At 34.2% G+C, this 27,428-nt stretch overlaps 1 protein-coding gene across 1 annotated transcript in view; it reads left to right on the top strand.

The window, feature by feature from the left end:
• NAALADL2 (N-acetylated alpha-linked acidic dipeptidase like 2) overlaps positions 1-27,428 on the top strand; it is a 264,780-nt gene that overhangs the window by 173,122 nt on the left and 64,230 nt on the right. The window contains exons 6-9 of the mRNA XM_065748482.1: positions 13,691-13,834; positions 18,829-18,921; positions 21,680-21,885; positions 23,135-23,254. Coding sequence (XP_065604554.1) covers positions 13,691-13,834; positions 18,829-18,921; positions 21,680-21,885; positions 23,135-23,254 — 563 coding nt within the window. The remainder of the gene's footprint in view (positions 1-13,690; positions 13,835-18,828; positions 18,922-21,679; positions 21,886-23,134; positions 23,255-27,428) is intronic.

The following is a 27,428-nucleotide window of genomic DNA, read 5'->3' as shown; positions in this document are numbered from 1 at the left end:
CACATAAGCAGTATTTGCAAAGAATATTTCATTGTCTGTAATGAAAAAAAAGAGGAAAAGAAAAAATAATTTCATCTCTTGATTAATATTCATATATAGTTTAAGAATTACAATAAACTGTGATTACTTTTAAAGAGTAAGCATAGGAGGGAGATGTCTGAGTCTGCAGAAGGAGTCTCAAATTCCAGCTATTTTAAAGTTTCTGGGAGTTTTCATTTGATTTTAGGATCAGAATTCAGTCAGAATATTTCCACTTCTAAACTACCACAAGGTCAAATGAATAGAGATAAAAAAATGTCATGTTTGTGTAGCTGGTGCAACAGCATTTCAGAAAAAAGGATTTTACAGTTTGGCGTTGGAGAATAAATTCTATTTTTCACTGCCTGTCCATACATCCTTTTCAGCTGTCATTGATTCTGTTAATATTTTTTTATTTATTATCATGCAGAAGCTCTATTCTCTTTAAAAATTAGGTTGTGTTTCGTGTTTTCATACTACATGGTAACATTAATAACATTGCACCAAAAGACAGAGGGAACTCATTCTTTCTCCTTTGGACAAACTTGATGAACATCAAAACTATTTGTTGCAATATTCGTTCTTATTTTTTAATCTAATACTCAAACAATATTTTGTATTTAACTGACTAATTTTTTATACATATACATTACACTATTAGCAATGAAAAATATTTCAGACTGTATTGATCTGTCCATTCCTTCTTGGCGTCTACAATAGTACATCAAGTACATGCTGTAGTCTGTAAGATCCAACAAACTTCTTTGGTTCTGTTAATAGCTCAACTGCTGTCTACATTAGTTTCTGTTAGAGTAGATAAAATGTTAGCTGATCTATGCCCTTCCTTGTATATTTTGTGTGTTTAAATTTTTTCTAGCAAGCATTTTGAAAACATTACCAAAGGCAGACTCATTTTAGTCTGTCTACAAACTGACATTGTGCTATTTATTGTCCATTACTTGTTATTTATTGTAACAAAGCCCTTCAGTTATTTCAAAGAGAGTCATGTACTGCTGTCAACAGGACTATTCCTTGTAAAACTAGCAAGTTTTTTCCCTGATACACCTGCTACTTTAATCTATATTTGCTTCTATGGTTAATGAAATGTAATGCTGTTTTGAAGAGAAAGTTAATGCCTTTCTAGAGCTGAATGATTTTACAGATCCATATATTTACTTTGCATAGACAACTATCTTCATGTAGTTCAGTAATTTCTTAAAGAGGAAGAGAATTTTTTTTTTGTTTATCTGTTACATGTATTTTATATTTCTGTTTTCTTTAGTACATGCAGGAAATGTTTATAAACTATTTTCAGAATACAGCATGTAATTTACTGTAGAAAAGATTAACTATAAGGCAATGACCACTGCCACTTGAGCTGCTTGCAGCCAAGATTGCCATCTCCAAGTAAGGGCTATACTGTAGCTGATAGCGGTGCTGTGCTGTTTCAGGATAAACTGAGTCCCTTGCTTTAGGAAGGAGGAGCTCTAGAGACTGATATTGTTGGGTTATGTCGGGGTATATTTGGACACCTGACCTTGCTTTCCATTTAGCCATTGCTGCTGTTTGTTATCTATAAACCATAGTCTGAATAACTCCATCTGTTCATGAAAAATGTAGTATAGCAACAGTGAAGATACTAGTCTGTAATGGCTTTGATACTTGAGAAACATTATTTCTGTTAGCAAAACAAACAAAAAAAGATATTGTTTCAGTATCTTGGTATTTTCTATTAATAAGTGCATTAGCTGTTAAGTACATAATAGATGCTTCAACATTTCTTCTGAGAGTTTGAAATTTGTAGTCTTTTATTCTCTCTGAAGATCTCTAAAAGTCATTGAACATGAGATGGTGTGTGTACAACTAAATTCTATTTTATCTTGGTCCTGTATGTTATTTAACTGTTTAGTGGGAGGTTGTGAATCATGCTTAATTACCAAACTATCACAATACATTTTCATCGCTGTAGTTGTTTAATTTCCTTTTGCCATTTCAAGATACATGTACACTGTTCAATAGAAGTATTTCTGTAAAATTTTAGGACACAGCTGTCCAATTTTGACTGCAAGACTGACTTTCTGCATAATCCAAACCAAACAATCATGCTAAGAAGCTCGTAACCAATTGCAGATGTAGTTTGGAATTACATTTTGTCCTAAAAAGTTGCTTCTACAGTGCCTCTGAGTTCTTTTACAATTTTGCATTTAAAATAAATACCCTCTGGTTGTTAATTGCAGGTGTGATCCATATAGGGTAGCTACATCTGCCAACCTCAATTAATCCTCTGAAATTGCTTTTACTGTTCTTTCTGAATTGTATATAGACAGGAAGCACCACAGATGAAAGTATCCTTGATAGAAAACTTCACAGACTGGCATTAAAGCTAATGAGGAATTTAGATATAGAAAGTACCTGAAGAGGGTTCTTAGAGATTCAGAAATTCATCTGAATTATTTCTGTCTCCTGATTATTCTGTGGACTATGTATTTTTCTTGACTGAATTTTCAGCCCTAGGCTGCCTATTCTAATCTTAACATTGTTGAAGATGTCAAGTTATCTGACCATAATAAAGTGAGTTTACTCTGAAAGAAAATGAAAGGATGGTGGTAACTTGTGCATAAGATACCATATTTGTTTAGGATTGGGAATTGTTACGGAGAGGAGAATTCAGTATAGAGTTTGTCTATTGCATGCAGAATTTCTTACACTCAGTCATGTATTTTAGAAACTTAGAAGTATAATGTTGGATAAGACTCAGCATCAGCTGTTTCTGTTGCCTGATGAATCATTTTGAATGTATTCCATGAAGAGCAGTGACTTATTGGGTGCCCAGAAACCTAACGCAGATTCCACCAGGCTCATGGAATGTGGTTTATTTCACAAAAGGAATATTTTTTCCTAAGCCTGTATGGAACTGCAAACATTATTTTAAGAACCTTTGAATCCAAATGGAATGATTTTATGAAATCAATGCTGGACATTATGTATATTTTCTTAAGAAATCACATTTTGAGTTGCAGCTTTGAAAAAAAACAAATTCAAGGTATTGAGGGCATATAAATATGAAGAACTCCAATGAAACTGCAAAACGATAGTAATTCAGCTTGTGCGTGTGTGTTTGTAGAGGTTTGTATTATGCTAAGACAGTAGGAACAATAGAATATTGGTTTTACTTTCAGTGAGTTTGCCAGACTACAGGGAACCAACAGCAGCAAGCATACTTTCAACTAGCAGCAGAAAAAAAACACCAGTTTTCATTCAATTTTAAATAGATTTGTTTCTGGCTTCTTTTATTTCTTCAGAATTGAAGTAGTTTAAGAAAAGAAAACTTTGAGATATCTACTATGTTACAATGTGAGACAGTAAATTATCAAATAGATTTTTTTAAGGGAGGTATAATTAACCCAATGAATCTAAGATCTTATTCAACTAACTACCTTCTGCTCAATAAGTTCTGATGACAGAGTTATTATTTAAACAATCGAGTTTGCATACATAACTCAAAATGAAATGTTGTGATTAAGTGATTTAAGTCCATAGGTACTTGAAGTGTCATTAATCCAGGTCCTGTACTGTCTAATTATAAGTACAAGAGGATTATGTAAGATAAATATTATCTTGTAGCAAATTTTTACAACAGGACTTTGAATTATTTCATGAAATTAAGCCAAAATACAGTAAAACTTAATTTTAGTTAAAATATATATGTAATAAATGCAACAGTTTGTGCTTTATTTATCTACTAAATTCTTACTTGTTTCACAGTATTTAATGTTTCTTTCACATAATGATGATATTGATGTTTGTGGAAAAAACACACACAAAGTAAAGGCACAATAAAAAGAATCAGATGGGGCTACAGACTAAAATAGTATTCTTGCTTTCTGTTCTGTAATTACTTAAATATTAGGCTTGATTACTGAAATTGAACTGCAGTCAGTAAAATGAAATTGTATATCGTTAACCTGAAATCCTGTGAAGAAATACTTGATTTTCATCCTTATAATGAAGAGCAACAGAGTACTAAACTGTTCATTCAGTTTTGACTCACTGACTTAAGTCACATCATACAACATAACATTTTTGAGAGTGAAATATTGTTAGCAGTGAGTACATGGGAAAATAATTTATCACCTCAGTGTTTATATTTTTTTTCTGAGCAGAAAACGTATTTGAGGACAAATTTCAACTTCCTTCTTGCAAATCTATTTCCATACATTGTTTTTTACGAAACAGCAGATTCTAGCTTGCACACATAGGAAATAGTGCTTGTAACAGTAAAGAATGATAGTAATTGTACAGGCTGTCACTTTAATGAGATGGTGTCAATGGAACTTTCAAATACAGCATCTATATAGATCTCTCCAAAAGTAATGCATCCTATTTATTTCCATTGAGGCTGCAAGAAACAAAGAGCACAGTAACACTATTTGATAGTGCAAATTCTCAGCTACAAAACGCTGTTTTTCAATGTAGTCACCCCTGCTGGCTGATTTGCAAAGAGGAGCTGATCCAAGGTGTTCTTCATTTTGCTGTGATAGCTATGCTTGGCCATCTGGAACGCAGCTTATCTGAAACGCACCACCCACTGCCTCACACTTGTGTCTGCTGTTTAGTCTCTGTAAGCATTCAGCAGGCATCAGTGGATGTCAATTGTAGCAATTTTTTTCACATGGAGGAATTCAAATACACACCTTCCTTCACTTTTCCACCTTTAACTAAATTTTGCTGAGAAGGTTCAGCTTCTACTGCTGCACCACCAACATCCACTTCTGATATCTTGGACCAACATAACAAAATAGGAGGCATTACTTTCAGAGCAGCCCTTGTATTTTCTTCTGCCAGTGTTGAGAAAGCACTAACATAGCAGTGATGCTTTCTTGTGACACATCATTGCTTTAACACATGTTGTAGTAGTCCGTGTGTTTTTCTGTTTTTATTCCTTGGTTTCTTGCATTCAGCCACATAGCTGTGTATTGGTTTGTGCTTTTGCCTATTAGTATGAAGGAGTCAAGGGCATCTATTATCCACTGTGAAGTCAGTAAGCTATTACTAAACTTTATCCATCTGTAAATTCAGGCAAAAATATAAGGAACTCTATTGTGACTGAAATGTAATAGAATCAGAATAGAGGCAATGTTAGGGTTAGATTTTCAAACGTGCTTTGAAATAAGTGCTGAATGAGATTTACAACACTGCCAGAGTGATGTGGGTGAGTAATACTTTGCTGAAGAGATCCAAGGTGAGGCTCAAGGCAAAAATATAGCGTTAAGAATCAAGGAATAGTATTTACTCTATATGAGGATTTTCTTTGATTCAATTGTATTTTCTGTAAGATGGAGGTGTAAATGCTCTCTCTGCTTCTTGGTGGCATGTAGGTTTCTACTTCTACTGAGTGGAGACTACAGAATTTAACAGTGGTGGGTTAAGGCAGGTATGGGATGTGAGCAGGTTTAAGATTTTGGGTTTTGTATATTGGTGGGAAGAAGTTTATCCTAAATGTACCAGATTTCTTGGCGTTAGCATCTCCACAGGACCCTTCAGTCTCAACTGCTCTGTGATTGTGCCTTTACTGGCCTTTCAGGGGGCAATAAGAGCCTTCATGTAAAAACTGTACAATGTCCTCTGTTTATAATTCAATCTTTTCTGGTAATTTTATATGATATTATAATTTTCCACCAGGGATTATTTTCATAAATTTTGCAGATGATGGCATAATTACAGTTCAGAGTGCCAGTATGGAAACTTGCTAATTTCTCTAAGGAGAAGCCTAACAGATGGCAGCCAATAGAGAAAGTAAGGGGGTTTGTCTTAGTGTTTTTTTGTTTGTTTGTTTGTTTTCCAAAAGTTAAATGCTAACTAAACATCTACAGTTATGAATGAAAAACTTCAGAAATGTTTTGCTGGTAAGAAAACAGATGTGGTCATGAGGACCACAGAGCTGTGCAGGATGAGAAGAAAAAGCAATCCAGGCCATCCTGACTTGACATTAGCATAGCATAGAGACAAAAAAAAAAAAAAAAGAGGAAAAAATTAACTCAGCTGTGTACCTCAATACTAGAATACAACTTGAGTTATTACTTTGTCATGATGTCCATTCAGAATAAATGTAAATGTGTCACAAACCACTCCAGAAATTTTCCTAAATATCATCTGAAGAGTTATCACTACATATAGGTATTAGTCCACAAAGTCTTCATAAACTTACATGTGGTTTATTACGTATTGACAGACTGAGAAGGCATTCTGTTTATTGACTGAAACCCTTGCAGGAAGGAGCCAGAAATACGTACAGAAGACTGATTCAGCATATGTGCTACGTTTCAGTATTTAAAATAGTCCTTGGTCTGACAAAGGGATTCTTGTTAGTTTTGGATATGAAGCTATGTTTCAGTGTAGAGGTGTCTGCCTGATAGAATCTGATCTGTGCTTAACATCTCATTTCTAGTTAGTCACTGCTCAGCTATTAAGTGGTTGTGATAGATTTACCAATTATTTTATAAATCAGACCCTAACACAGTAACAAATCTGCTTTTTTTTTTTTTTTTTTTTTTTGTATTATTGTTAACTGTGTGGGTTATGAGAAATGGGAACAGGTTGCCCAGTGAGGTCGTGAATTCCCCCACCCTGGAAGCATTCAAGACCAGGCTGGATTGGGCTTTGAGCAACCTGGTCTAAAGGGAGATGTCCCTGCCTGTAGCGTAGGAGTTGGAATAAGATGATCTTAAAGGTCCTTTCCAGCCCAAACCATTCTATGATTGTAAGGTTTTCTTTGTGCCCAGAGGTCAAGAGTATCCTCTGTAATTATGGTTTGACAATATAAGGATTTGGGAGATGACTGTTGGAGGAAGACCTGACACCCTGCTTACCTCCTTGTCCCAGGTTACCTCTTGTGATTTATCTGTTGACAGGGCTGTTGTGTGATACAGATTAGGGAACTGTTCTAACAGAACTTCAAGGAAGTTTGTTGATATAGTTCATAGTATGGCTACTGAAACAACTGTGTTGGCAAAAGTAATGGCAGTACTGTATGAAAAGAATGGGTAACAATCTATGAGAAAAGGGGGAGAATTCAGAACCCTTTAATGACCAGATATGTTCTAAAACTAAAGCCAAGACATGGCTTCACATAGTTTCAAATATGGAAGAATAAATTATGGGTATATCTTACTGCAAGAAGCATAGTGTACTACAGGTAACATATACACTTTTATGTTATTGACTGAATATATAGACAAGATGTGATTCTGAATCACTGCAATGTTAGCTATATGCTATAAACAAAGTTATTGGTATCCTATACCCACTTTCAGTGTTTTCTTAGAGATTTTCTATTTCCGTTCAATTTCTTGTAGAACGTTATAGGACTTCCATTATTTTTTATAATAATAAATCTCATTGTTATGGGTAAGCTGGATGCCATGCTTGTTTTTAACCAGAGCAGTCATTTTCAGGATAGCATATATAACCTGATGTATATTCTCGCTGATGCAAATATACTTCACCATAAGCAAGAGCTATGTTACTATTTATAATAGTCTTTATCACTACTGGAGGGAAGGAAATCAGTGTCAGTCTCTCTGTTTGTTGTTTATTTCTTCTACACAGTGGGTATCATCAGTACAGAAGGACGAGATTTAGTTCATGAAGGAACAATCCAACGGGCCAGTCCACTAACTTCATAGTGAGACAGAAATTGCATATGTCTGGGAATGCTTAACAGGAAATATAATTCATATAGGAAAGATTTTGTGCTTATTTACATGACTTAAGTTGATACTCATGCTTGGAGGCTACCTGGATCCTTTTTGCAGGAGTGCAAAGTATCTTTAGTTATACTGAATATTGCTGTGCAAACATAATGTGAACTGACTGATACCAGTCATCCCTGGTTCTCATTCTTGCAACTGTCAGTCTTTCAAAAAGCCCAGGAGAACTTGTTACTTGCCAATTACTGTACCTAGCTGTAAACTAGAGAAAAGCTGTTCACTTGCTTTGAAAACTGAGCTGCTGCATTATTGTAATTACTGCTTTTGTCGCTATGAACTGCTGCCAGGCAGAAAAAGGAAATCAGCATCAACAACTGCTTAAGTTCTAGTTAGAATATGACACTGCAGTTGTAAGAAGTATTATAACATTCTTTTTTAAAAGAAACGCTATTTAACTATCTTGAAGAGAAAACAATATATACAAGTGAATGTTAGTTAATCCTTTTAAAGAGTAAAGTGTCTTTATAAACTGTATTATGAACTATTTAGTGTGGAAATAGTTTTGTGCCACTTACGTAGTACCATAGTCATGGAATATTTTGATGTTTTCAAAATTCATGCTTATAAAAAGGACTAATGGGGTGTGATCCAAAGTGAGGAATACAATGTTTACTGTGTCCATTTCCAGTCAGCACGCCAAATTAGTCTATAGGATAGCCACAGCCCACAATGAAAACTTGAGCTAGGACTGTACTTTACCCCTTAGATATAGGTAGATGGGACGTACCCAAATATCTTTCAGACGCAGACAAAAGTATACTTTTTCAATGAAACTGGTAATAAATTGCATGGCTTGTTTTGGACTTGGATTCCAAATGCAACATTTTTAATATGCAATATTCAGAGTACCGGTTTCCAGGGAGCATTATTTGTTTCACAGAGATAGAAGAATAGTTCTGCAATTGACTTTATGTATGGAAAACAACAATTTGACTTTTTACATCCAAACATTAATAATATGTGGTATTTTCACAGATTTTTCATTTTCTATGTACTTGGAGAGCACCAATTTTTTCTCATTATATAAATTAAAAGCAAAAAGGGACAGACCAAGACAATTTGTTTTTCTTCCAGTGCTCTAATAGTTAATTTAAGAAGTAAAAACAGTGCATCTTACTCAGCGATTTTGAACGTTGTAGCAGATAGAAGCGTTTTAATAACAGAGGTTAGACTGGATCTGAATTCAAATAACCTTCTTGAAACAAACCAGTGATTTTATGTGACTGCATTCTTGCTAGTAACGCCAGTGAAAAATACATAGGAATCAGTAAGAATTGCCTTAAAAGAATGCTCCTTTGTGGAGCTATTCATTGGAAGACTGAGGTGCAAAAATAGCAGCAACAAAAATTTTCAGTCTCTGCTGTTTAATTCAACAATGTGACAGTGCGGGCCTTTTCTAGCAGTATTAATTAAAAGTGTGATTGACTGCTTTTTTGTGAAGTGAGATTCTTGTCTTTATTAATAATATTGCCTACGGACATCTTCGTAAACAGCAGTAACTGAAGATGTGGCAAAACAGCTGCTGCATAGCAAAATTGTGATTAACTGTAGTGATGTGGGTTTAGAACCTGGTGTCACCAATCCACTGAAGGAGTCTCTCTGTAGTAAGCACTGTCCAATCATTTCAGTCTTGGCATAGGGCTAGATATAGGTCAGGAAAACCAGAGGTTAACTGATTATAGAGAAGAAAATCATTGTGACTTGCTTCATGAGATCCAGTGGAAGCTTAACAGCTGTTAAATACATCAGTTCAGTTGTGTGAGGGTGTATACATTCGAAGTACAAACTGTACAAATATCTCAGCTATGTTAGTTTTTACATCTTTGTTTTGATCATGATTAATACAAGATCAAAGGTTTACAAAGGGCAATGCAGAAGATATGCTGGGAATGCATACATGGAAAAATACCTCTTCCACAGAGATGCATTGAACTAAGGCAAATGAGTGACAGAGCCATCTTATTTTGACCAAACACACTTTACTCTGTCCTTTACACTATAATTTATTCTCATACTATGCTATGAAGTCCTTCCTGGAGTTCCTATTCTCAGCATAGAACTGTTTGTCAAATTTCCATTAAGCTTAAGGTGAAAAATTAATGAGCCATTCACTTCAGATATTTCAAAACTTTACTGTTCTATTATTAATGCAACAGAAAGTCAAAGATATGGTTATATACAATTATGGTTCAGTGTTCAGTCAGACTTCTTTGATTTGTAAGTTGTTTTTTTTTGAGAGAGATCATTAAAACAGTGTTTCAGGTCATAGTAGAAATTACGGTGATCAATTTTATCAGTAAACTTAGGCAGTTTTATTTATTAACTTTCTGTTGTATCAGATCTTGGTGAAAAAGCTGAAGTATGGTATTCTCTGAATGTGGAATTTAAATGGAATCAACTTTCTTCTTATACCGTAAGCTTTTTTTTTTTTTTTTAATAGAAATGAAACACAAATAGTGCAATTCTGAAGTAGATAAAGTAAAATTATTTTGACTGGAGAAGTATCACATGGTGACTGAATCTCTTCTGTTTCTGGTGCTCTGATTTCAAGTTTCACTAGTCATTAAAGTGATGATAAAATTGTACTTTAATCCAGAATTGAGTGGAATATAAAACACAAGTGACACTGTTAAATTCTTCTCATAAAGCCATGGCAGAAATTTTGAATATGTTGCTAACATCAGTAAGTTACGTGGCATAACACAGTGAAATGTTAAGTTGCCAGCATGCAACCCAGATTGAGGAGTCTATTAATGGGCTTCTCAATGTTTGTGTTTACTGTAAAGTAGAAAACCCAAAACAAAGCCACTAGAAAAGTGTAGTCTTCACTTTCTGTGTCAGACACTTTCTAAAGATTACCTCTTCTTGCACTCCCCAAATCAACTTAATAAATGATTAATGTATTTTTCTACCTGCATTGCAAAATGTTCTCTGGAGTCCTTCTTAAATGAATAGCAGTTTTAGGCTTGGTGTGGTTGGATTGTTAGAATTGCAGGCTAAGGAATTCTACTTCTTAAACTATTTTGATGCTGTACAATGAATTTTTAATTACAAGCAAAAACTTAATTTATTATCAAAGCATTTGTTGGGTTCCCAGATCCTGAAAGTACTGTGTCCTCCAAGGAGTCTGGAATCCAGGAGGGAAAGATGATACAAGAACCTCACAAAGTTCTTTGTTGTCAGTTTCTGTGTGAAGTTAAGTTGTGCTATTTTGCAGATGATACTTGCCCAAGCCCATAATTTAAAACCAAAGTCGAAAAATTCGGCTCTGGAAATCTCAAAATTATTTTATATGAACTGCATTTTATATGGGAAATGGGTTTTGGATCCTTCTTGTTTGATTCCTGATCTTGATGCTGATGGCTTGTGTATACACAGGACAAAGATGCTCTCATGATTGCTAGTAAATAGCTGGTAGAGGGAAAGTAACCCTGAAGTTTTTCCTTAAAGTGCTTTTAATATTTTTTCCAATACTTTTTTTTAACTAAATAAGTTTGGTTTGCCAATTATTAAAATTCATAGAATCCTGATCTGGAAGAGACGTCAAGAGGACATCTAATCTAGCTTGTTGCCTCAGAGAAGAGACAAACCATATTTGTTTTGTTCCTGACAGTTGTTTTTATAATCTTTTATAGAAAAAGACTGCTGTTGTAGAAATTATGCCTACTACTCTGGCAGGTGTTCATGAATTCTTACAATTAGAAAGCTTTTCTTCTAGGTAAATCTCCCTTTCTGTAGCTCAGATTTATATATATTTTTTGCCTCTGGCATTAACCTGTGCTTTATACCTTAAAATGATTTATATTTGTAAACATGAGAAGTTTTCTCCTTTAAGTTGTTCTCAAATGTATATCTTTCACAGTCTGTTCAGGTGTGAAGCTCAAGTTGTTGAAAAATGGAGAAAGGATAGATGCTTTTCATTTGCAGCATTTTGAGGTTCATTGCTCTTGTAATATAGTCTGCAGGTTGACAAACAGTAGACAAAATAGTGTCTCAGTTATATTACTTGGATGGGTATTTCAGCATTCTTTTAGATTCTAGAAATAGACTGCTAAAGCTTAGCAAATTGAATTTGCTATCAATTTACTGAAGTAACTTTCAGGTATTTTCAGCCCTGTCCAGCTTTGAAAAGGGAGAAAAAAAAAGAAAAAAAATCCTCTAAATTTTCACTTTTGGATCGGTTTCATCTTTCCACTTACAAGTGAACTCTGAAAACATCTCTGTTATGTTTTGGAGATGACTAACAGATTTTTCTCCATAAATAAATGTTATAGTATTGGTTGTTTTTTGCATTACGATTAAGGGCAATTTGGAAGATGTCTCGGGAGTTTCTGACACAAAAAAAATAAAACAAAAGAGGGAGGGTGTGTGTGGTTGAGTGTGCTGTAGTTCAGTAATTGCTCAAAGTTTTCCATAAGTTCATTAGAACACTCGCTGATGATTTCTGATAGCTTCTTCCCCTTGTGATTGCAAGTCACGTGGAATGAAAAGGATCCCTCCCAGCTGTAAAGGAGTCCATGTCAGCAGAAAAATGTGTTGTGTGGATGTTTCAGAGAGGCCTTGTAATCGGAACCTCTGGATGGAAGTTTGGGAATTATTCCATCTACATAGACATATTAGAAGGATTTTAGAGCTGTGCAGATCTGGTTTGTGCCCCATGCTGTGAACTTCCTCTCCTACTACATGATTAGCTTTTTGTCTGCAAGGAAATTCTTGCTTTCCTTGGGAAGATGCAATGTTTTTATTAGGCCAACTGTAATATTCAGGAAAAATGTTTTGCCGTGACGTATGTTAGAGTATTTCCATTTGCGAAGTTTGCCTTTTCTTCCAGTTATGTCAGCTGATCTCGCAACATGTCTTGTTATTTCCAGAAACCTTCCCATGCTTAAATGTTGGCAGATGTGTGTATGGAAACTCATTTATTTTCAGATAGGCATTTTAAAATAGCATAAATTTTTGAGATGTAGTGGAGGCTGTGCCGTTCCTTCTTAAGATCTTAAAGATGTAAATGAAGTGTTCCTATGCTTTCTGATGTGTACCTTCTTCCGCTTGGTACGTACCTATCTGTTCAATATACTTTTATTCTACATCTCTTTCATCTGAACCTTCAGCCTTCCATCACAAAAACACCCGCAATTACAAATAAGTCATTCATCTTAGCTGCATTGAACACTCATTGAGTCAATGAGATGATCAAACTGTATTCTTTAAGGTGGAATGCATAAATTCAAATTTTCAGGTTTCTTTGTGTATGTGCAAGGATCCACACCACATCAGCTTGTAGTCTTTCATCAACGTGCATCTTCCGTGGTGTGTGTTCTTCTCAGAGTTCACAAAAAAAAGCTTTTTGTGTGAAAATAGCTCACCTCTTCAGCAGTGCATTGCTAAGTAGCATAGCTTTTGTAATATTTAAATATTTTCATATCTGCAGGAAAACAAACAACCTTATCAATAGCAACATCATTCAGCGCAGACAGATACTTCTGTTTTGATTTCAAGCAGTTTAAATATCTGATTTTCCCTGTAACATTGTGTTCAGTTCTTATTTGAATTTGTAAATTACTGCTGATAATAATTCTATTATTCTCTGATTCCTTTAACTATGCAGTAATTTCTTTTTTTTTGTTGTTGAATCACATGCAATCTGTTATCTGCTTGGACTCTGAAAAGCTTTTTTCTTGTGGAGCTATCCCCTACTTAATATAACATCTGTGTGCAATTTTGAGGTACATGTTCTTGAAGGAATATTTTTTTGGTAAGTTAAGAATAAAATAGTAGCTGATTATCAAAATTAGATGTCTTAATCTATATTGTAGGTGGTTGATTTCTTATTTGGTTTACACTTTATTCAGGAATTCATAATTGTAATTTACAAAATTGCTCTTTTCTTTCTGCCTTTTAAGATGGAACCTACAGAAATCATCGACTGAACCTTACCACACTTTTAGTGCAACCAATTTCTGCAGTACTTGCCAAAACACTTATTTCCATACCTGACAATAGGGTCCAAAAAGACAAGTGTGTCCCCCTGCAACTGCTGAGTACAGGTAATGCTTTTAAAATGTTATTGTTTTTTTCTTAACTATAAAATGTTCTTCAAAGATTCCAAATTTTGTTTCTAGAACAGTGCATTGCTAAGAGTTGTAGTTGATTGTAATGGTGTTTTGCATAGCTGCTTTCTAGAAGAAATTGTGGGGAAAAAAAAAGGTAAACTTATATTTGCAAGCATTCATCAAATATAAATCAGTATCTGAAGTACAAAGTCTCTTAGTGTAAGTCATTAAGCTCTAATTCTTTTGACTGAAAAAATCCCACTGTCTTCAGATACCTTCACTAGGGAGATGTTATTTCAGCTGGTTAGGCCTTGTTGGACTACTTAAACATAAAGGCTCCGGGAGCAGTATTATTCTGTGCCTTTTTTCAACCTCTAGCATAATAATGTAATTCTGAATAGTGTTGTGCCTTTCTGTGTTCCTTAATTTATATTTGCTGTATTATAACACCGTATTGTTGTCTAAACCTTTGGCACCTTTCTCTGCAAGTTTCACTGGAAAAGCAGTCATAGTGAGAAAAGTGAAATACCTTCTGTAGAGCTAGATGAAAAGAAAGGGTGCATTCACCATTAGCAAACTCTTACAAGTTATTGCTGAATACTTATGCTTTTTTGAGAAAATAAAAGTGAAAATACAGTCTTCCAACGAAGGTGATGCAACATGTTTCAAGGGAGGAATACCTGTCAGCATTCCAGAAGAGATTTATAATAATAATGTAAAGTAATAATTCTGTCTTGATTTTTGTTTTGTAATATCTATCTTTAACCAGTAAAAAAAAATAATGCAGAAATAATATATCTTTTACTATAATGCCTGTTATTTTAAGTGGTTTAAAGCTATGGTCTTGGATATGGGAAGGCAGATTAAGTTAGCCACTGCAACCTCCACTAAGTGCAATGATCGTCATAAAAGCAAATTTTAAGGGCAAACGTATGTACTTTATCATTTATTTATTGCCTTTGGAAAGTTACTGTGGAGTAGGAATACAATAAAACAAGTCATAAAAAAGGCTAATTAATTTTATGACTTATGTTAGCATTTGTAGTTATGTACGCTAAATGTAAAGGCGGAAAGGCCTCACACAGCGGCTGACTAAATATTTTAAAGATGAGCTGATCTTCTCAACAGTCAGTACACAAAGACTGAGTAAACAATAAAATATCTTCTTCTGAAGAAGTGCTTAACCATCCCATGTATGAAGATTGCTAATGAATATTCCGAGCTGACTGTCTAAAAAGAGTCAATCCATGTCCTCCTATTTTCTAGCGAACACTTGTTTCCAGTTTCATGTAAAGCTTTTTAACCACAGTAACTCATGTGTCTTTTTTTTTTTTTTTATCTTAATTTATTGAGTAAAGAGGCTCTGTAGCAAAAAGCCTCACTGAATTCTGTAACGCATTCATGGTACATTGTGCTTTGAAATAACAGCATGACTATTGATGTGCTGGAGCATATAGTTTGTGGAAGCGTTCAGTAGCTGCTCTAACAGAAGAAATAAAAGATTGCTTTTGTGATAAGAAATATTGTATAACTATTTAATAACAATAACTAAAGTGAATATGCTGAACAGAGCAAGGCACATGGAAGGCTGAATTTGTACTCTTTCCTGTTGATTTGAAGAAGCTTAAGGGAAAGTTTTCACATCTGACATAAATTAATCATTTTTGTCAAAAGAGATGAATGAGCAATTCAGATGATTGGTTAGCTTAAAATTTGTTAGCTTAAAATGATGATCATTCTCTCATCAGTATGTTTCAAAAAGCCAAGCAGCAGATTCATCAGTAATGATTAAACATTTATATATAGTTTTCTGTCATTGCCTCTTTTTTCCCTTAGCCTTGCAGTTTTCAAGAGACATAATTTGATAGAAGGAGTGGGAGGATATGGGGTGGAGACATCTGAGACGTATCAGATACTTAGAACCAAAGAGTGGAGAAAAGGAATTTAGTTCCTAGTTTTGTGTTAGTTGAAGTCAGTAATTAGATTTGCTTTTTTGTTTATTATGGTGCTTCTTTAGTAATCCTCATTAATCTTAAAATTCTGTGCTCCTCTGAACTTTTTCAGAAATGGGCAATTATTAAGGAATTTAAGAATGAAATATTGCAGTAAAGCTGTACACTTCTGAAGCCTTTTTATTTTTTTATTTTTTGTTGTTATTTGAGAGAATGTAATTAGAATATTGGCTGGAACGTGATGCTTTGGTTTCAGTTGCTATAAAATGCTATAAATCAGTAAAAGAAGCTCTCAAAGAAAGAGAGATTATAAAATTCAGCCATACTCAAAATTCCTAATTGTCTTTGTTACTGAGCGTGGTGCCTTCATTGCATATCACCATGGGACAAGGTTCAAAGTGAAAAAAGAAATGAGGCACCCCTGATTTCTTAGACTCCTGGCAATAGATTATGTTCTACTGTAGTTTTACAATTGTCAGTCAAATGAGTGGGAAACAACCGTGCATTTTTAAAAATAGGTAGTTTGGAGACACGACCGTAATTTGGTGTGAGATACTTTACATATTTCAAGTTATATAAGTAGATAAAAATATTGACAAAAGAAATTACATTTCTACTTCAGAAATAACTTCTGGTTTACATAAAGTCCGGGTATATCCTGGGTAGTATTAAGCTAAAGTCTCCTCATTTTCCAGAGAATACAGGGGAAAAAAAAAGTCAATACCTTTAAAATACAGCATTAGGAAGTGAGATTTGTTGTCAGGAGTGTCATAAAGGGATTAAATTTCACTTCTGCTGTGTACTCCAAAGAGTGCTTTCAGCTTTTTTGTGCAATGTACTGAGCCTTTAAACCCCAGTCACTTTAAGCTGACTACTGCAGTGCATGACTATTATCTTGACTATCTGATTTCAGAATGTCTACATGGCCAGAAATTAATTTCCTATTTCTTCATTGTCAGTTGAAGACTAGATAGCTGATGTTGATTAAAGAAGGAAGAGAGTGAAGTTGCTTGTTTTCAGAAGGGTTTATCTTCTTTTGAAATGGGGCCTAAAGAAACATGTGAAGTTCTGTGGATAGAAGGGAAATCAGCTTGGGCTTAGAAATATTTTTCAAGCATCTATTAAATGGATCACTAAGTGGGCTCTAGAATGGCTCTAAGCAAGGAGCTAGAGCAAGAGGTAACACGCATAATGTATGTTAAATTTAACCTGCTTAATCAATGTGGGTGCCATGACATGTTTTCAGACTTCTTTAAAGACCAAAAACATGAACAAAAGTAACAATTACAGTGCTGGGATCCTTCTGGGTTAATGCATTTTTAAATTAAATCTTTAATAAAATTCTAGAGCAGTATCTGTGGATTTCTATAGCGACCATCTTCTGATGGCAAAAGATAATTACAACTTGAACCCAAACTTATTATTAACTTGCTATGATAATTATTGCAAAGTAATATGCTGTGGTCTGTTTTTAATGAACTGGTTGGCTATCATATTTTTTTACTGTTGCAGTTTTCAAGCAAAGGATGGTTTTATTGGTAGCAGATGAGGTTTTGTGTGAGTAAAATCAAATGAAGTAAATATTCTTGGTACATTTTATGAAGCAAGGAAGGATCCTGCTTATACTTTTGCTTTTCTCAAATATTAGTGGAGATTACTGAGCGAAAATATATGGAATTTTATTTAAGAGAATTTTAAAGTAAATTTACCAGATGAAGTACCAGCAAATGAGCCCTAAAGTGTTGTAGATATGTATTGTTTTGATTTTACATGTTGCAGTAAACTCTCTGCCGTAATATTTCACTTATTCTGGGAAGCAAAGTCAGGAAGCAAGCTGTCAGCAGTTCAGTGGGAGGATAACAGCCCAGGTGATGGAGAGCAAAATGATCAGTGGAATATTTCAATTTCAGTCTGTGACAGTTGGGATGTGGGCATTGAAGCTCTGCCCTTAACCACAATGTGCTGGTGGTGGTGGAGTGCTTGGGCTGTCATGCCTTCCTGGGATGTCAGAGTGACACCATAGCCACTATTAGACAATTGTTAGCATTTAATTTAACAGTTTAAGACATTTTGCTTTCCTCAGATAGGAGTTATGACCTTTCAGATTAGGTGAATGCTAATAAAGTCTATTATAATGCAAACGCAACATTTTAAAGGTGTCTGCGATGCCCTGTAGTTGGATGTTTTGTTCCATTGCCACGAACTCCAGGAGTCAGAGTAGCTAATGTGCCCTAGCTGGGGACAGAGGGAATGGCAGTAATTCTCAACAAACAACTGTACTTTAAAATCAGTCAGTCAAACAAAAGTAACTCTTTTAAATCAAACACATTTTGCTGGTTTTACCTTGAACCTTGAATATCAGCTACTATAGTTGTGATGATGAATCTCATATTCATTATCTCTTCTTGAGGCTTTTTTTACTCTTCTATCGTTTGCTCAACCAATACCAGCTAAGCCAACAAAGCTGTCTTCTGCAGGCATAAGTTCACAAGGATTTCAATAAAGGCTGTGCTGGCGCAGTGATTGTTAATGCTAAGGTGTAACTTTCCCCATCTCATTTAGCTTATTTCTTCTGTTGTTCTTGTTAGGGTTTTCTTCTTTGTTCTTTTTTTCCACAATATTATATGAGGTATAATTCTGTGAATATTAGATAGAAGTGAGGAAAGACTTAGGTTAAGGAAACCTTTGAAGATAAAAATAATTGTCACAGAACTTTGTTAATCATATTTGCAGTTTTATTTTGGTTGGTTGGGTTTTTATTTTTTTACTGGGTGAATTTAATGTTTTTTTTACCTTAATGAGTAGAAAAAGCTTTTAAAATTATAGGTTTAATCTTCATTGCTAAAATGCATCTAAGGAAATACCAAAGTAAGTCATGTTTTAATCTCTGATTCCTCGTCTGTAATTTTTTTTTCTTTTTTTTAACTTTTTTTTTTTTTGAGTAAGGATTTATATTTTTAGTCTGCAGATCTCTTGGGTGCATAAGCACAACTTTAACATTTTCTGAGGGTTTTTTTTCATTGTATCTCTTAACAGACAAAAAAATAATCAGTCTCAAAATTCAGTCAGTCACAACATACAAGACAATTTCTAATGTTATTGGATATTTGAAAGGATCTGTATTTCCTGGTAAGTAGTCCATCATTTGAATTGATTATTTGTTTCACCATGACTGGGAGTCATAGCTGAGATTGGGATTCTACTTCACCATGTAATGTACAAGTTACTATGTTGGTGCTTTTAATTAAAAAATATGCTGTTTTGCATGATTTGAATTAGTACATAAGCTGTCTATATGACTTTAGAAAATATTTTGGTTTATTTTATACAGTTAGCAGAATTTTGAGTTAAATAAAACAACGACTCAATCTACAACATCCCTGCGTAATCAAACATCTCTCCAGAACCAAGGTGCCCAGACAGCCTGATCCCTGGCTTAGTTAACAATGTACTATCAAATGTGATTACAGTGTACTAAAATCTGTGACTAAGTTCTTCATCAGAATTTCTGCAGCCTTATTTTGTGTTAGACTCATGCCTTAAGCCAGTTAATACAATTCTATGAATAATAATTACTGTTCTGTATGCCTTCAGAATTAAGCATTAAGAACCCAAGGGTAATTGCAATATAAAACAAAAAACTCTATCCTCTTTTGATATTGTAAGTATAGGTAACATATTAGTATATCATAGGAATCAAGATCATCTGGAGTTCATTCTGCCTGTGACTGAATCTACCTAAAAGTTCAAGTACTTCTGCATCATTAATGAACACTGTTCATGACTACTGACGTATTGCAAAGTGTTGTTGACCCAATCCACTTCAGACTGGGGAGATCTCATCATCATAAAAACCATGACCACATTTCCCTTGATTAGTACCGTTTTACTATCTTTAAAAGAAAGGATGAAAATTTCTGTATGGTCCCCTAGAAGCAAGACCATACATTTCATATTTTAAGTGGAAGGCAGAGAATCTTAGATTTCATTCCTGTAACTGAAACAATAACTGAGTTTTGTGTGAGCTCAGTGTTGTACTTTTCATTAGAACATATTGAGTTTTTAAAGCAAGATAGAAAACAATTAGCACAGTGGATTTCATTTCAATAAAAGATTTAATGTCTTAGAATAATTTGAAGTTACTAGCCTACTTTTGCTAATGTTTTGTAAATAGCTGTCACAGGATTTGACGCAGAGTAACTGTCATGTTTCACAGTACAGTAGAGAGTACCTCTTAATAGAAGCAAGAGAAATAATAAAAAGACTGCATCAATATCTATTTAATACATTCTTAATCTTTTGTATATCTTATTATAACATTCTTAGTAGGAAGCTACTTTTTGAAGTTATGACAGTATGTGCTTAACTCTAATAAAGATAAAGAATGGTTTTAAAATCAACGTCTATTGGTGTTGAGTTAAATAAATCTTTTCAGGCAGCAGTTACTTTAAAAAGTCCTCAAGGAGCAGATATTTAATTTTATAAGCAGTGTAAAGTGTGGGCATTTTAGCACTTATTTGTATTGCTACATTGCAGTGTACTGATAACAGTGAAGAATGAATTCCTTTGGATAAAGTAAGAATACCAATAAAAAACCAAAACTCTTTGGAACCCATATGATGTCCAGAAATCATTACAGATTTTGAACTAGATGATCTTTAGGGTCCCCTCCAACCTAAGCCAATCTGTGATAACTGTTCCCCTTTTCTCTCTCAATGCCCTGAAAAATGGAAAGAATACCTTTCAGAGTCTGGATTTAAAGAGAGAGTCTTCAATATATATCAGAATATACTGAATTAGTAACCTGTCAAGGGCGTTCCCTTTGTGAATCCATCTCAAACAGAAGGTCCTACATTTGAATAAGTAATTCAGCAGAACTCCGTGTGGACTTGTTGAAACATTTCAGTCACACTGCTAATTCATTTTGTTTCATACTGCATCATTCTCTTGGAAGAAAAGAATTTTCTTTAAATTTGAGAGTTAATATTTGGATTCTGTGATAAATCCTCAAGAGATGATCTAATTTAATTTCTCTCAATGAAATGTGGTTTACTCTGCCTTTTCTCTGAATAATTGTGAATGTCCTTTATTTCAGGTTGAAATTTACTGCCTTTCATTTTATATATATATTTTTTTTTTATAAAATCCTTTCTTCCAGTGTCACCAAAATTTCTAGCTCTGACTTACCTTTCTGTATCATTCACTATCTTTATTCCTCTGTCATGTTTCTTCTCTAAACTTGCAGTCCAGGTCTTTTCAGTATCTCCCTACCTGGAAGTCTAAGTCCTGATATCTAACTATTCTGGTTACCAGCTTCTCAACTGCTGTTTCTGCAATGTCATTTTTGAGATAGGGTGGTGAGCACTGAACACAATCTTCCAGGTGAGGGAGTGCTAATACTTTGTGTATTTTTTCCATATTACTCATTGTACCACCACATCTTTTGTTTTCTTTTTTGGATACTCATATATATTGGAGATAGCACTTCACAGTTACTTGGGTTGTTTTGGTAGTTTTCTCTTTACAACACTAACACAAGCATGGAACTTTAGTAGATTATCTATATCACAAAGTCCTAGCTGTAAAAGGGGAATATACCTGATTTATAAGAAGGGAGAGTAGTAAGCAAGGAATGAATAAAAGGGTGCAGGGGTGAAATTAGGAAAGTACAAATATTTATTAATTGCTATTTAAGTAGTATTCCCAATTTTATGTATTTCTATGTATGATTGTCTTCCATGTGACCATATAAGCTTTTGTGGGCAGCATTGTATTGTATTAATGACATTACAGACTGCTACCATAATTCGTCTTTTCTTTCTATTATTTATTTATTGCCAGTAAGTGGAAGAAGATTCTTTTCTCTGTTGTTTTTTTTTTCTTTCAGACAGATACGTCATCATTGGTAGCCATCACAGCAGTTTGAGTACATACAGTGGTCAAGATTGGGCCAGTAGCACAGCTATCATTACAGCATTTATACAGGCCTTGATGTTAAAAGTTAAGAGAGGCTGGAGAACTGATCGGACCATTGTGTTCTGCTCCTGGGGAGGAACATCATTTGGGAACATTGGTTCATATGAGTGGGCAGAGGTAAAATAATTCTAGAAGGAAGCAGTGCAATTATTATTACATCTGTTGAAAATATGGAAGTAATATGGAAATATGAAATAGAAATCGTTGTTCATTAACTGGTCTGTGATAGCTGTCTGTGGACATTCACGTATTCCATAGTGCATCCAATGAAAATGTCTTTAGAGGCACTTTCTGTGGAGCAGAGTATATGTGATAAAATGAGGAGAGCCACTGCATTGACTACATAAACATTTAAGCATCCCATGGCTACTACTGGTTCAGTTTTCATATATTTGTGTTTAAAAGGTAGCTACAATCAGACAAGGAAAATTCCTTGGTCTTTTTTCCATTCAAAAGGATATAGATCAGCTCAGTGAAACAAAATACCTCATCAGAGTTTTGTCGATTGTATATGAATGGAATTGATTTCAGTTGATAAATTAAAGGAGTAGCTAGCAGATATATTCATGGCTGCTGAATTAAAACAGTAGAGAAAATGAAGAGTTAATTTATTTTTATCATGTGTGAGAAGCAGCTAACTCTCACTGAAGTTTCATACTTTCAAAATGATTATTCTTCAAAAACAAAAGGGGTGAAAAAATCAAATTGAAAAGACCCAGGCTGGAAGCCAAATCTGTTTAGTTCCACTTCAAGTCAGCTTTACTTCAGATGTAATTGTGTTACACCCCTTCTGTTCAATACGAAGAGCCACTTCATGCAAAGAGTAACTCATTACTGAGAAGGCAAAGGGGACTTTTTTTTAAGAGATAATAATTGAAACAGTTTGTACATACTATTTTCATAGTCTAAGACATAATAAAGTGACAACACTGTGTAAGTTATTCAATTTAAATCTGAATTCACTCTCTAAAAATTAGAGTACATTTAACTGTTGATAATGATTGCTTTTGAAGTTTGTCTTCTGTCAGGCATGAGTGTAAAAGGCCTTCACGTTGTTTCACAGTGTGTAATGTTTTCATTTTTGGCCTTACAAGTGTAGTTATTTTTAATTCCTCATAGGCCTATTTGCATTTTGTTGAGCTGATGTGTGAAATGGAATTAAAACTTCTGCTATAGAGAGAAATAACACTAAGATATCCTTTGAAGTTTTTAACAGTATATTGTAAAAATCAGTAGGTAAGTATTACTTAGGGAAACACAGAGGACAGAATCATAGGGTGCAGTTTATTCCTAGAAGGAAAGGAAATAATAAAACAATTAATTATAACTGTGTGCAGTAATAACCGTTGCTCTGCTTGTGTTGTAGGATCTCAAGAGAGTTCTTCAAAGAAATGTTGTGGCTTATGTTAGCCTCCATAATCCAGTCAGAGGCAATTCAACTTTACATCCTGTTGCATCCCCTTCTCTTCAGCAACTGGCAGCAGAGGTGAGAAATAAAATATTTTATTTCATGTTTGATTCGTGAGGTTGCGCACATAGTCCCCTTGATGCTGGTTGAATTTAAGTAATTAAAGGTGGACGTTAAGCATTTTAACTTTAGCTTACATACATTTACTAAGTAAGCAGGTTAAACTTAATTTTAAAAATCCACAAGATGCTTTAAGAGATTGGAAAGGATAGCTTACATTCTTCAGCTTTTCATTATACCAAGTATCACCAAACTTGCACTCCCATTAGCTTTTGTATATTTTTGCACCTTAAAAGAAGCATATTTTATGCTCATTAGAAAAAAATAGAATTTTCTTTTACTAATCAGATCTTTATAGACTTTTTCTCATAATGCATTTAAGTTTGTGTGTTTACAGGCTGTAATGTAGTGCACGGGGGGAGAGTATTACTCTTACTCTAATAAATACTACATAATGTATGTATGTCAGGTTCAGAGCTCACCTACACCTTTGGGACATTTCTACAGTCAAAATATTCCATAGTTCTGCGCGTGTCAGTGAATGTAGGTTTTAAACTAATGACCTCATTGCTGTTTCTAAGATTGATGTATTTATTAATACTTAAGATGAAGTTGAAATAATATCGGGTACATACTAGATTATGAAAGGGATTTAAAATAGAATGCATAAAACAGATTTCAATTTGAGTTTCATAAAGCATGTGTTTTAGATGTTTTTTTTTTCTGTAAATGTGTTGAACAGGTTATTCTGATTTTTCTTTGACTTGCCTCTGAAGTAGCTGGTACTAAACACTGCTTTAAGTATCAGCTGGAATTAAGTGGAGCTTAAGAATGATCTTGCTTGGCGGTTTTTGTCCAACTAAATCATATCAATTATCTAATGTTGGTCAAATTGCATCTTAATAATGTCTTAAGCACTTCTTCTGTCCAGTGATTAGGTGATAAATTTCCTCATGAAAAGAATCTGTTTTATTCTTTCTAAGTGTTGTAGAAAGTGCATTGTAAAAGCATTTCTTTTCAGGACCAAAAAAAGAAAAAAAAAGATTTTTATTTCTGGAAAATGATTAATAGTGTTATAAATACATACTACAGGTCTTCTGGATATGTCTGTTACAGTCTTATTGCGCATATTAGTTACTGTGTTTGCAAAAATACTCTTCTGACAGGTATCTAGGTTTTTGCTGGTCTGTCAGTGTCTGCAGTCCTATCTCCATGAAAGCAGGTATTTCCCATTTGACGGGAGTAGATTTATTACTTTAGGTCCTTAATCTACTTGGTTTAATTTTATTTTGTTTCTTTGAATTCAGAATACAATCCATGACCATCGTTCTAAACTGTGAACAGTCTAGAGCTGTGCAGCAGCAACTGTATTATCTGACTATCATTTTATTAAGATTAAATTCTTTTATTCTAAGTAAGGTCACATTAGTGGGAGTATGATACTCATGATATCAGTTATGGAAAAAAATAAATATATTTCCTTTTCCACTTTAATTCTGTGATGAGTTTTGATATGATGTCCTTAAATTTTATAATTCTTATAATCACAATTGTGTACTACCCAGATGTGCAGACACAGCCTCTCTCAGGAATCCTGCCTTGTATAAGAGAATGTTAGTGGTTAGTTAAACATGACTAGTGTTTCTTTCTTTTTTTCTATATGTGCTCTCAATCTCGTCTCAGTTTCTTTAATGTGTAGGGGCTATATTGTTGAGAATGTATATGTTCTGCATGTTTACCCTGGAGCCCCATTTAAAAAGAGAAGGGCAAAATGCGTGTAAGGTAATCTGTAAAATTCTGTTTGTAGGATGATATCATACGTAATTAATGCAATGTCATACTGTTTGTGACATTGAAATGATTTATAGGCATTACTGATTCTGAGTGCTGGCCAGAATTCTGAATTCATGTCAAATATTATGACAGTGATGGAGCAGCCCAGCAAAGATCTTCATTTGTTCCCATGGGTACTCGCAATTTGCCATGTATCTAGGAGGCTTTCTCTGGGAAACAGATCTTATAAAGAATATTGATGTTACTTCAAACTCTTGCCAAGAATACAATGTAATTATAGATTTATTTCAAAATTATGATAGTACAAACGTAAGAACTGTCTTTTTGGATCTCTAATCATCTTTAAAAAAATGACAAGTCAACCAACCACACAAGATTCTTAACATATGCAGGTTGAAAATAAGTGCTTAAAAAGTCCAGCAAGAGACAAACACCATTCTAATTTGTGTTTAGTGATTCATCATGAGAGCAGTTCTCTGAATACCAGTGAGTTAGAACAGAAGTGCAGATGGAAAAGGAATTTGGAATTAAGAATATCATTCTGTAAATGGAAAGGGAAAATAGATTGTTTCCATAGTTTGTGGATTCATGGAAGATACCTTCCATGTACCATTGGATTCTATGCTATCTTTCTGTGTTTGGATTCAGTGGTAAATGTCATGCTTCCACTGTTAAACTTGCAGATCCAGCTTGCGTTGTTTTTCCTGTTTATAAATAGTAGTTTTGTAGTTTTGATATGTGTGAGGATGGGGTGTGTTTAAAGTTGATCAGTAAGAACACAGTAGGGATTCACTCAGTCCTTGCCGCTGTGCTTGAAATTCCATCTTAGTGTTACAAAGAAAGATGCTTGTTACAAAAGTCTACAAGTAGAGTAAACAATGAAAAATAGAATTTGTCCTGTGAAAGAAAACTGGAGTGAAAATTGAATTGAATGTGGAGCTCTCAGTGAGTGCAACAATGACCGTAGCTTACAGAGAACTCAGGAGAAATACCATCATGGCAAGCAAGAGCAGCAGCATTTAATTTCTAATCACTGCAGATTCCAAAGAACATTCTCTTTTAAATTCTACAAATGATAGCAAATGCAAGGAAGACATTTTAGCTGAAATGTAGTTTGTATGAATATTATAGACATACCAGTAAAGAGAGAACCAAGAAACCTGTTGAGTTGGGTGCTATGTGAGATCTGCTGATCAATGGCAGAACAGGATATGTGCTTGGCTAACTAAAAGAGGCTGTGACTTCTTAAAGATGTTTAATGTGAAGGGATGACATCCTTATTTTAGTGTCAGGTTTTAAAAGGGAGCTAGATAATCAGTCTGCAAATAGTAATTTTATGTTCCTATCCCTGGAATTCCGGTTGAAACACCAAATTGCATGAAGTAGATAATTTAAATATTTGGATTAATTAAGCAAAGAGAAATTCAAACAATTCTGAGACCTTGACATATTTAAACCCAATCTTTTTATATGACTATGCTAATTAGTGTCCACAATAACAAGGGGGAGATTCTGCCAAGTTATATTTTTGCCTACTATTTTTTGTAAGGAAAGTGACTGTTAATTCACTTGCTCAGTCAGTGAATCACCATTTGTTGGCAGTATATCATCAGTAAATTGGGTTTGGTTTTTTTGGCTGGCATTTATTCTCTTTAAATAAGGCCATTAGTGAATTTTTCTACAGTGAACATTTCAAGATAAAAATGTATAATGAAACATTAATTTATATTTGATTTTAACTGATTCTATGTCTACTGGTGATAAGACTCCAGATCTGCTTTTTTTTTTTTCTGAACCCAAGAAAATTTACTATTCCTCACTCCTTAGGAGCCTTTTCAAGCTCTAGAAGAATTAATCAGATTGCATTCTATATCAGAAATAAAGAAATGACTGTGCCAAGCAATAGGCATGCTTGTTATTATTAGTTTCTATTAATGAATTAAATGGCGTAAAACATTTTTACACTTAAAGTTGGAATTAGAGTCTGAAAGCATTTATTTCATTTTCTAGAAGAGCTGAAAGTAAGCTTCTGTACAAACACTTGCTACTATTCACTGATATTGCACAAGAAGTCTTACATTTATGTCAATGTGGATTCTCTTCCACTGGAAGTTCTAGGTTTCTTTTATCCAAGCTGATTAAAACTGTATAATATAATAAACAGTACTGTTCAGTGAAACTGCTTTACCTTCCAGAGACCTTTTCATGATGACAGAAAGTTGTTTTCATAATGATAGTAAACCTTCCATGTAGCCAGATAAACAATTTTCTGCATAACCTCAGATAATCTCCTGGTTTCTCTCACCGTTCCTCTAGTCATTATTAGCTATGCCATTTAATGATTTAATGACTATAAACTATATAACAGAAATAGCTTATGGAAAATAAATGTGCAAAA

This window comes from Cyrtonyx montezumae, unplaced genomic scaffold (genome assembly GCF_038088225.1).
Source record: "Cyrtonyx montezumae isolate F1298 unplaced genomic scaffold, pur_monq_1.0 scaffold_5, whole genome shotgun sequence".
Lineage (NCBI taxonomy): Eukaryota > Metazoa > Chordata > Aves > Galliformes > Odontophoridae > Cyrtonyx > Cyrtonyx montezumae.
Note: the sequence above shows the minus strand (reverse complement) of the source record. Positions and strands in the feature narration are given on the sequence as shown.